Below are 12,770 nucleotides of genomic sequence, written 5' to 3' on the forward strand. Positions count from 1 at the left end.
TGAAAACAGGTTTATTAATGGAGAATCAGGCTAGAATACTTTACATGTTACTATTAATTTGAGCCCCTTTCTAAACCACGGGTAAAATAGTCCATAGATCAGAGGATTAAAAGCAAAATTAAATAGACTTAACTGTTCAAGAATGTTTTGTAATTTGTTAGAGAACATGAGTTGGAAACTTGAAAATACGTGATAAATGTACTGTATACCGGAGAAAGGAATGAGAAAAAGTTGCCGATTACAATGCCTATTGTGATTGTAGCTTTATTTTGTCCTTCAGTAAATCTTGTCTTTTTTCACAGTATCACCTTTACTTTCTATGTGCCTGATTGTGGAGAGAAATAAATACTCATCAATGTACACTATGGCCTTTTGTGTTATCAATATATTCATATATTTACACTATTTGTCACACTACTCTTCTCAATAGATTATCTTCAATTGGGATTACCCACACTCCACTAGACTGGTTCAGATCCTACCTCTCATGTCGCACTCAGTTTGTTCAGCTTAAAACTTTCACATCCCAACCCACCGCTGTTACTTCAGGTGTGCCCCAGGGCTCTGTCCTGGGGCCCCTACTTTTCATTATTTACCTCCTTCCCCTTGGCAATATCTTTCGTAAATATAACATTAGCTTCCACTGGTATGCTGATGACATCAGCTCTATCTCACTAGCAAACCTACTGCTTCCTTTCCACCCTCCTCACTTACTGATTGCATGGCAGAAATCAAATCCTGGTTTTCTTCAAATTTTCTTAATAGTGACAAAACTGAGGTTGGTACAAAATCAACATTATCCAAAACTGATCACTTTTCATTTGTTATTGATAATGCCTCTGTCTCCCCTTCCCCAGAGGCTAAGAGTCTGGGTGTCATCCTTGACAGTACTTTATCCTTTCAGTCCCACATCAATAACATCACCCGGTCTGCATATTTCCACTTGCGTAATATTAATCGTATTCGCCCCTCCCTCACTCTCCACACCACTACTATCCTTGTTCATAGCCTTGTTACTTCTCGTTTGGATTATTGAAATTCCCTTTTTTTTGGTCTTTCTCACAAATCTCTTTATTAGCTTCAACTTGTCCAGAATTCAGCTGCCTGCAACATTACTAGAACCCCCTCTATTCACCATATCACTCCCGTTTTGCGGCAGCTTCATTGGCTTCCAGTTCAGTTCCAAATTCAATTCAAAATTCTCCTACTAACTTTTAAGGCTATCCACAACCTTGCCCCTCCATATCTGTCTGACCTGCTACATGTTGCCATTCCCTCCCGTACCTTAGATCCTCTTCCTCCATCCCAGCTTTGGAACTCACTACCATCTGAGCTTAGAAATATTGAATCATTTTCACTTTTCAAATCTAAACAAACTCATTTGTTTAAGACTGCTTTTTCTCTTTGATTACAATTGCTCTGTCTGATTTTAACTTTTGTATTTTACTTTTGTTTATAATCTGTGTTTTGTCTATTGTTCGGTGTCCTTGAGTGTTTAGAAAGGCGCCTACAAATAAATAAATTTAAATAAAAATATTATTATTATTATGTTTGTGATTTTTTACAAGATGCTCTAAACTTTCACTCTTAGCCTCATGGAGAGGGCACAAGTATAAATTCAAAATGGATTACAGCTGTACTCTGCATTTTGGCTAAGTTCAGATACTGAAAATATGGAGAAGAAGAAGCATTTCAGAGGTTTGGACAGATTATGTATGTATGATGTTGCAGGGTTAGGAATTTGAAAAAAATCAGGTAACTTTCATTTGTTCATAGAGACAAATAATCTACTTTCCTCTGAAGGCTTTAAAGCTAATCCCCTTTCCTTCCCATGAACAGCACACTTATTGCTGAGAACAACAGAAATGACAGTGAATTACTAATTAGGTTACTCTCTTAGAAATGCAAAATAGCCAAAATGGAAATAAACCGTAAAGAAAAAAACATACTAACACTTACTGTACATTATCTAGCATGGGTCCAAATACAAACCTGGACAGCACCAAGTTTAAAAGCCAAGCTTTGCTACACACATCAAAATACATAATAATTCTGCTACACTCAAAGAAGATACTTTTCATAGCCTTAAATACTCAATCAGACTTTAATAAATCATCCTTTTATTAACTTATTTTGCAATAATCTTTTGTGAAAAACAAAATAGTCCATATAAATTAAAACAGGTTATTTAAAATATAACAGGGAAATTGATAATAACATTGGACTAAAATGTAGGAAACAGAAACACTTTATACATGTAAGTAAATGTATGCTCAAATATATACATAAAGGATATATACTGTACATCATGGAGATTGTCTGAGCCGTTGAAAAAAAACAGACATGGATAAAAGTATACAAAAAACAGAATCTTTCCAACTATAATTACATGAATAATATACATTACTTTTATTAACAGAACTCACAAAACCTCAGATTTGGTAAGTGACATTAAAACATCAACATGGAAAAAATAATATTAAGTGTTCTAAAATTTACTCAAAGAAGACTTGTATGAAATTGATTTATTTTCATCATGGCTCTTTTTCTGAGTAAAAACCTTATCCTGGGAACATTAAGGAGCAAACCAGACTTGAATGGGATGCCAGGTTACTGCCATGCATAAATTGGATTGGATTTAGATTGCATTAATGTGTGCTATCTCTGGATATGAAAAGAGTTCCCAAAGACATTCTGTGTGTACAAACTTCAAACACATACTGACCAGATGGGAAATCCAAATCTAGTTCTCTGGGCAGCGAGACAGCTAAGGCATAACTGTATTAGAACAAACCTAAGTATTAAACAATGGTTCATTTTATTTTTTTTATGGTAAATACCTTTTATTACTTAATAATTAAATAGCTAAACTCGTTTCTTTAGCATATCAAAAACACTGGTATGTCCTTGAGGTTTCTTTTTACTCCAATTTTTTGTTTTATGAGGCATTTGTTGCATCTTTATAATCTATCAATACTTTTTTTTTTTTAATTTTGACATTAAATATGCTGCTAATGTCTGGAATTATTTAACCATTTGAATCAGATATGTTTTTTAATAAACAGAATTATTCAACCCTTTGGCAAAATGATTCTTTGTACAATTGTATGAGTGAAGAATGAGATTGGAATATTTTAAACGTAATGATGAGCTTTAATGCCTTACGGAACCATGGATAGAAAAAGCCATATATTAAAGGATTAAAAGTAGAATTACTGTATGCTAGCCAAATCAAACCATCAAATGCAGTTGTTGGAGTCTGATAATTATTGTAAGCATCGACCACAGTATCATTAAATAATGGTGACCAACATGCGAGAAATACCCCCATCACAATACCTAAAGTTTTCGCTGCCTTTTGCTCTCTTTTCCTTTTGGCCCTTTGTTTGCTTATATCCAAAGAAAATATTTTAAAGTCCCTGCTTTGAATTTGCCTTGCTTGCTTCCTTGCTACATTAAATATCTGAGCATATATGCAAATCATTCCAAAGCAAGGTATGACAAATGTCAAGGCATCCAACAGAGACCAAAGTTTATTGAACTGGATTATACATCCACCTTCACATGTTAACATAGGAACTACATTTTCCAGACCTTCATCATTGGCTTTAGGAAAAATTAACCCAAAACTGTAAAAAGCTGACATCACCCAAGCAACTGCTATAAAACAGCAGACTACTCCAATGCTTATTTTTTTTTTTGAGTAATGTAAGGGATCACACACAGCAAAATAGCGATCAATAGCAATAAAGCCTAAATGGAAGATTGAAACTGTGCAAAAGAAAGATCCAAGATACCAACAGGTTTCAACAGTCCTGATCATGCTAAACGGAAGTACACACAGTCCCAACAAGAGGTCAGCAGTGGCCAAAGACAGTACAAGTAGATTGTGTGGAGAATGAAGCTGTTTAAAATGAGAGATGGAAACAATTACAAGGAGATTTCCAAATATTGTTGTTAGTACAATTAGCAAAATTATTAAATACAATGCAGTTTTCATCCCAACAGACCTAGAAACTTTGACGCAGGATTTATTCAAGTTATCATAACAGTATTCCATTTTGTCCATCTTTAAAAAATGAAGATTCTAGTATGTGGCTGTTTATTGTTCTACTTGTCTTTCTGTTTTTCCGTTTATCTGAAAAGAAATAGCCAAATAAATAAATAATAAAAAAAGTATAAAAACACTTAAATACCGTCATGGTGCAATTTCACTAAAAGCAATGTTAACTATACACTTTCTGCTGTGTCAGAAAAATAATCCAAAATAACTTCAAATAATAGATTCTGTTAGATTTAAGAAATGCACATATTAAACACAATGGCTCTAAAAAATTATGTATGTATACTGCCCTCTATCTAAAATATAATAAAATTACAATGTGAAAAACTATGTAATGGGAAGATGTTTGTAAATTTTGTATGTAAGTTTTGTAATGTATAACCCAAATTATTAACATCTGTTTTAGAGTAAGAATTAAACATATTAGTACAACTAAATATTTTGGTATTCGTAATATACTGTATAAAGTATTATATATATTTTCATACTTACGGACATTTAAAGTAAGGCAACCATGAAAAAAACATTATGTAATGTTTATGAAATGAATAAACATAAATATGACTATACTGCAAGATAGTTTGTAAGGAATCAATGGAAATATACAAAAGGAATAATTAATGTATTGAGATAGGAAGCCATACACAGTTAAAAAAAATAAAAGAATGCTTTTGAAAAATGAATACATACAAAAAGACTTTTCAAGTAATACACTATAACACTAAAAATGTATAAATAATCAACATGACAGTGTAAAATGTGCACATTCATACTTGTATAAATATGGTACAATTTGACTCCATAATTTCTGACAATTTATTTTGACTACATTACTGTAAGTTTGAAAGCATAATATTCTGCAAACAAATATAAAGCAAATAGCCTGTGTTATCTATTTGGTTTGTTTGTAAATTTTATAAATCACATTAATGCAACTCGAATAACCAGACTTTTATTTCCAGTGTATTGAAACATAACATTTAAAACAGTATTTTATGCAGTTTAAAACGACCATGTGCATATCTTCTTTGCACCTTTCTGAGCAGGGTGAAGTAGTACTACAAATATTGTGTAGTGTAGGTAAATACAGGCAATATTAAGATGTAATTATTATCTAGTAATTGCAATACATGGAATACATCTATGTGTGGATTTTACTATATATATATATAAACACTTATGGCTCTAAATATATATTATATATATGTGTACATATGGCTCTAAATATATATTGTATGTATATTTACATGTATTTTTGGAGGCAATTATAAAACCTCTAAAAAAAAACAAAAGTCTTTTCCTCTTTTTTGAAGTTCAACAATACAGAATGACAAGCAAAAAGAATCAAAGGTTTTACCTGGCAAGTGATTATGACCTCCTGTACAATATTTATTATTAATGGAATGTGTGCTCGTGATGTACTCTTATATTCGTCATGCAGACTAAAATGGTTGGCTGTGAAATGTTCATTGTCCCTGTACTGTTTTGGGAATTGTCAAAGTAACATTGAACAATATTGTTCATTAAATAATTTACCTTCATACTGCTAAGAAGAATATTTTGCTCAGGTTGATGTAAATGGCATGCAGTTAAATAGTTTCTGTACAAGTAAAATTGTATTGCTTTTTTAGAAGAAGGGAAATTCATATGCTAGGTAAAAAAGAGATTAGGCATATTTTGTTTAACCAAACAGTGTAAAAAGTGTAAAGAAAAATAAAAAAAAATATTTTGAAAATTGGGAAGAAAATTTTTGGTAGAGAAACTTGTTTCTAAGTTAATCATGCTAAGTTAAGATTTCATATGCAAAAATAATTTCCTTTACTTAAGTGTACATTAAGGAGAATTAACATTTGCTAGCCAAGTAATATGATGATATACACCTTACTGCTCCAAGGTCCAGTCTGAATATTATACCGCGGAATCCCTGTATGCATGCAGGAGGTGTTCTGTGAAGAGCTGAACCAGACAAAACAAGTAGGGATAATTGAACCATCTGAGTGACTGGTGTAGTCCTTGTGCTTAAGAAGAATGGACAGATGCACTTCTGTTTGAATTACAGTAAGCCTAATGCCATATTGACTTGATACTTTCCCCATGCCTAGGGAGGATGAGCTGGTGGAGCAGCTAGGTCCTGCAAAATATTTAACCACTATTGACCTGTGCAAAGATTATTGACAGGTTCCACTTACTGAAGAAACAAAACCACTCACTTCTTTTAGAGCACCTGGAGGACTTTATCAGTTTAACAGTGATGCCGTTTGGTCTGCATGGAACAGCAGCCAACTTTCAGCGCCTCATGGGCAAAGTGCTGCAAGGGGCAGAGAACTATTCCAGAGCGTACATAGATGATGTGGTGGTGTACAGCAAAACATGTGAAGAAAATTTACAGCACTTAATATAAATATTTGATTGGCTCAGATCTGCAGGATTGGTGGTAAACCCATAAAAAACAGTAATTGTCAAGACAGAGGTGCAATACCCTGGGTACATCATAGGGGGCGTTCTCATCTGGTCCGAAGTAGACAAGATGGCTGCAATCAGGGACCGGCTGGTTCTTCACACCAAGCAGCAGGTCAGTTTGTTCCATGGTTTGGTGGGGTGGTACCATAGGTTCATTCTCAAACTTTTCAGATATTGCAGCACCCCTCACTGACCTGCTCAAAGGCACAGCACCCTGGAACATCAAGTTGACAGAAAGTTGAGAAAAAGCTTTTAATACTATGAAAGAAATCTTTTGTAAATATGTGACATTACATTGTCCTGATTTTAACCAACCTTTTCTTTTATAGGTGGACACCTCAGGAGAAGGTTTGGGTGCAGCATTGATGCAAAGGGAAGGGGAAGGGGAAGAGCGAAGGCCAATTTTGTTTGTTAACAGAAAACTGTTTGACAGAGAAAACTATGCCACATTAGAAAAGAAGGGCTTGCAATTAAATGGGCAATAGACAGTTTAAAGCACTGTTTCCCTTTCCCAAAGTGGTCTATACGGACCCCCAGGGGTCGATTTCGACTTGCAGGGGGTCTATGTCAATGAGAAAAAAAATTGGGGGTGCACGAGATGTAAATGGTGGTCCACGTGAGCGGACACAACATGTAAGAATTTTACTAGGTTCTGATTTGTTTCGTTCCAAATCCAAATATATACTTGCATTTTGTGTCTTTTCAATAAAGGTATGAATAAAAATTGCACATGTTTTTCTTTTTTTACAATTGTCCACTCTACAAAAAACCCTATGAAAGTAAGCAGCACTGTGTCAGTTGCCAAAAACACATTTGAAGTTAATAAGTTTAGGAAAATTCAATATTAGTCAGGCAGGGGGTCTATGAAAAACAAAAAAATTGGTAAGTGGTCTACGGGGCAAAAAAGTTTGGGAACCTCTGGTTTAAAGTATTACCCTTTCTCTAGTGCAGTGTTTCCCAACTTTGGTCCTGGGGGCACACTGTGGCTGCAGGTTTTTGTTCCAACCAGATTCCTAATCAGTGACAACACCTGATAACACTGATCTCATTTAATTAGCTGGTATTATTTTTCTTTTATTCTACATTCAGAAAAGCACAGCATCATGATTTTTACATTTATAAGACATTTAGAAATATTTCTGCTTTTGCTATAGATTTAAATGCTTAACTCTCATTTGTTGATTTCATTATATTTTGCCCTTTCTCTGTGCAGTTTTCCCCCTTCGTTGTATCTTATTAATGACAATTAAAAATGAGCAGAGCAGACACCCAGGCAAACAACACTGAATCATGAAGGGCTGCAACTACTTTAGCATCAGACCCACTAATTAGTGAATAATGGATTAATTAAACAATTAGAACACTTAGAAAAGTAGAATGAAAATCAAGATGAAAATATTGTTAAACAGAAAAAAATACATTATTCCCATATAACTGCTTGGTACATTTTAATATATATATATATATATATATATATATATATATATATATATATATATATATATATATATATATATATATATATATACAGTATATATATATATATATATATATATATACTGTGTATATATATATATATATATATATATATATATATATATATATATATATATTTTTTTTTTTTTTTTTTTTTTACCAAACTTGGTTTTCTATGGATGCAAAGAATGAGACACTCCAATACTCGAGTAGCACGCTGGTATTTGGCGCTTCAACCTTATCGATTTCATGTCTGTCATATGCAGGTGTGGGGGAAAGAACCCCATAGTGGATTATTTATCCCGTCCTAACAGACTAGAGTCTTAAGGGGCAGGGTGTGTGATAATTTTCCAGCTAGGCATTACCAATTTAAACAAAGTCTATTTTTTCGCAAAATAAAGTTAAAGCACTTACTTGTTTAAGTCGTTGAAGTAAGTTCACAAGCATTTTAACTTTGGCTTTGGCAGGTGCACGCAGCAGGATGCCAGTGACAGGTTGGGCGCACCTCCAGGTCAGGCCTGCTGGAGGACGCTGCGGGTATCCCGTCATCAGGTTGAGCAGTTCTTTTTAGCCCCCTGTTGTTGCCAAACAGAAATGTGCATTTCTAAATTGACACAGATTCAGAATTCTCCAGTTTGTGAACAATATGGTTTTATTTTTGTAATTACAACAGTAACAGGCAAACTTGTTAAACTTATTGTTTCTTTAAAATGAACTCGAGGTACAATTATGCTGTGAAATGTCTGTTTTTATGCCTGTAACAGAGTGCATTTTAGTTTTTAAATATGGCTTCATCACCCCTTGTGAGCACTAGAGAATTGTTACTTATGTCCAGATATGAAAAGCCTCTTTTCACAATACTTCAAGCATTTGTATAATCACAGGCTTCAATTAATATTGTAAATCGAGGAAAACGTAACTACCAGTCTTCTGCTTTTAGTGTGCACACAAAAATCATTAATATGTCTTCCATTTATCTACTAAATTTTTCATTTCGTTAGCTTGTGTTGAAAGGTGGTTTTAGCAGATTAATAAATTCCTTACTTTTGAATCTTCAGCATTTAAGAAATGTCTTATTATGTAGATCTTTGATACTGCTTGATTATTCTGAAATAATTGTAAGTATTTTCTACTTTAGATTGCTTTAGATACAATCTATTAGAAAATACATGGCTCCTTACTTGTAATATCATACTTTCCAACAACATATCTCAGTATGTCAAAGTTTATTGTTAAATTGTTTTATTGTTATTGTTGTTTGTTGACACACCATTGACTCTATCAGAGGTCATACCTAAGCACTCTTGATTCATTAATGCTTGATAATTGAATCATTTTTATTCATAAGGCTATTACAAAAACATGTCCCTTATACACAAATGTGTCCCTCATACACCATTTAGGTATAATGTAAAGTTTAATTTTTGAAAATATGTACTTACTAATGCAATAACAGCATAACATACATAACCTCACTAATTCAGTGTTCCAAGGGGTGAGAGACAGTTACAACAAAATTGTGCTATGAAGCCACTGCAGAATTATCCAGAATGCAGCAAAGTAAATTTCCAGTAAAAATGTATATTTTTAGCAACAGTGGTTTTTACTATTACAAATTATTCCATTATATCTCTTTCACCATAATGTTACATTTGAAATTTCCTCATTTAATGTTTTATCTTTCTTGAGCCTCTTCTACCAAGAGCCATTAATTGGATTACATTGGTCATTTTCAGTTTTTAAACACTGTTATTCCTGTTTTTATACACCTGTTAGCCAGTAGTGAAGCCTTGTTACTTTAAAACGACTGATTCTGTAGATATTATTGGCCATAATTGGCTGTTAGTCACATGCTTCTTGATAGAAGTTGCCAACATGAAGGAAATGGTCCTCAAAAAGATGCTACCTGTTTTTTTTGAAGTCCCATCTGTAAAGTTAGAAAACTAGAGGCACAGAGGATTCACAAGATAGCTGCTTTGAACTTCCCTTGTCTCAAATGAATTTAATGTTTAAAATGAAAATGAAAAAACAGCTTTTTCATGTGTTGACATGTTTCAGTCTACAGGAACTCCGCCCCCAATTTACAAAAACATTCAGATGGAAATTTTTCCTTTTCTTCTGTTGTGCAGCTTTCTTGTCAACTTACTCTCTAGGTAGACAGAAAGCTGTTTTTGGTTTTTAAATAGCATCTCAGTTTCTATGTGATCCATGGACCATCACCACTCACTAGCTATGCCAAGTAACATTACCAGTTACAAAAAACTATTCGATGATAGATACTGATTTTTGCTGTCCTAAATGATTTGTTTATTATTATTATTATTATTATTAGTAGTAGTAGTAGTAGTAGTAGTATCTAGCTATCAAACCAGCCAGAGCATACCTTGAAGTAAAATGATATGTAAATGTTTTCAGGTGCAAGCCAGGGCTTTGTACACCTAGGTACAAGAATTCAATAGTGTTGCTTTTAGATAATAGAAAAAAAATGAAGAAAACAAGAAATGATCTCTCTTCAGAATGAAATGTTACAATTACTGTATAACAACATGAGCATTTGCAGTGTAGATATTTAGGAAAGTGAAGGAAGGACAGGCGTATGACACACTGATAAAGTAAAGATTTAAAAATTCAATGCCCATTGACATGGGAAATGACAGTTCTTATTGATAACAACATTCTAATATACTGTACCCTGACTGAGCAAATGCTGCATTCTTTAAGATTTAAACCCAGCTTATGACACAGTACTTTTGTAAAAAAAAAATGCCGTAAGCATTAAGGAGTCCACACAGTCTTGTCATGTGCTGTTTGCTTTCCTAACATCCAGCAGATAAATGGTTTTCAAGTTCAGTCCTGGAGGCCCTCAGAGGCTTCAGGTTTTTGTTCCAACTAGTGTTACAAATATTGGCTTGTTTTCCCTCTTATCTATCTTATTGCTTAACTAGCTTGTTGGTTTTTTTCCTTTTCTTTTATACTTCAGAAAAGCTGTGTAGTTTGAGATTTGCATTCTTTAAGAATTGAAAAATACAGAATTAGTTTTTTGCTATAGATCTAAAATAATTTCCTCTATTAATTTATCTTCATTGATGTTCACTCCACAAACTGTAGGTTAATAATGACAATTAATGACAAGTGGAGTAGACTCTCAATGCTGCAGGTAATTGAATGACAAGTTCGGTAGCATGTTCATTAGTAAATATTAGCTTAAATAAATCAGGATGAGGAGGTTGATGAATATCATCAAAAGAAAGATTAAAAAACACTGAACATATACACATGTAACATAACTGCTTCCTACATTTTCATAAAAGTTTAGTGAACCCGGTTTGGAAATTTCCGGAATGACACCAAAACAGAACAAAATGGGAAAAAAACAAGAAAACAAAACTTGCTTAATTAAGGAAGGGATGAAAACCTAAAGCTCTGGGGAGCCGCCAGAACTGAACTTGAGAACCACTGCAGCAGATGATAAGTTGTATTCAATACCACCAGGCTAAACAAATACTTTCTGCCCCCCTCTTCTTTCTGAATCTTTATATATAATACGCAACCGTTTGTCTGTCCAGGATTTTAAATCACCTATAGCTCACAAACCATTCATAGCTCGTAAACCGTTGATACTAAGTAATTGCAGCACAAACACTTACTTAATCAGTTTTAATGCGAAAAGATGCAGACGAAAGAAGAGAAGAAGCGGGCCGCTAGGATGAAGAAAAGAACAGCTACTCAGGAAGCAGCAAGCGCATCAACCTCTGAGCAAACGAATGCTAAACGTACAGAGAAAGAGGATGAAAACTAGGAATGCTCAAGTCAAGTGTATTCACTGCATGTTATCATGCAGTGTGCCGCTACTGGTCTTAAATAAATCAGCACCCATCAGTAGAAGTATTTAACTGTCAGTTGACCCCCTCTCCTGCTATGCAGAGTTATTATTCTCTGGATTAAACATTTCCACACACACAACACTTTATTTATATGAGATGTTTTATCTTTAGACATTAACAGTTGATTTTATTTCAAATGTTACTTGTCATGTCCGCACTTGTTGTCTATTGAACTTATGCTTTTATATTACGTTTACTGCTGTAGTGTGGACATGTCCTTTGTTATGAGTATGTCTGATGCAGAAAAAGTATGGCACTTTGTATTTTTTGCTTTGGGATTTGTGTTAAGTATGCATAATTTATCTTATGGGCTGAAATTACATTAAGCTTGATATGACTTGAAATAGTAGGCATGCAATAAAAAGTACTAAGAAATTCATAGAAAAGCACAAGGAACTAAAAAAACTGAGCAGAGAAAATATGAATCATTATTTCAATATAATAAAGTCAAAATTAAAAAATAAATTACAAGGGTGTGCACTAGCATGTATTGACAGAAGTGACTCAATTAAGTTGATAAGTAAGACTGCCAGTTGGGAAAGCTATGGAAAAGACAAAATAATTGTTCAGCACACTTCAAGCATAATGTACTCGTGCCCAAAAATTGCCTGAACATTTTTAAAAGAATAGTGTTTTATTCCCAATATAATTTTCATTGATTGTTGGTTCATATTGCTCAGATGACAACTAAAATATTGGTCTACAAAGGAAAACAAAGGTTTAAGCACAGAATGACCTTTTTTCCACTGTAAGCTGGTTAGACGCACTGTTATGTAAAGATTTCATGCAGTTTCATAGAAGTGTGTTGTTTTTAAAGGCAATAATATTGTTACCTTGCTTTGTAACTGGTTATTAATGAAAGCACATATAAAACTAATATTTAATTA

The 12,770-nt window shown here is 33.6% G+C and overlaps 1 protein-coding gene across 1 annotated transcript; it reads right to left on the minus strand.

The window, feature by feature from the left end:
- Positions 1-3,067: 3,067 nt before the first annotated feature.
- On the minus strand, positions 3,068-4,060 carry LOC114649486 (trace amine-associated receptor 13c-like). The gene has a single exon (XM_028798975.1). The coding sequence runs from the start codon at positions 4,058-4,060 to the stop codon at positions 3,068-3,070; it is 993 nt and encodes a 330-aa protein (XP_028654808.1).
- Positions 4,061-12,770: the final 8,710 nt, after the last annotated feature.

Source organism: Erpetoichthys calabaricus, chromosome 3, assembly GCF_900747795.2.
Source record: "Erpetoichthys calabaricus chromosome 3, fErpCal1.3, whole genome shotgun sequence".
NCBI lineage: Eukaryota > Metazoa > Chordata > Cladistia > Polypteriformes > Polypteridae > Erpetoichthys > Erpetoichthys calabaricus.

Coding starts and splice junctions, on each gene's coding strand:
- LOC114649486 (XM_028798975.1), bottom strand. CDS start 4,060: ATGGAATACTGTTATGATAACTTGAATAAATCCTGCGTCAAAGTTTCT.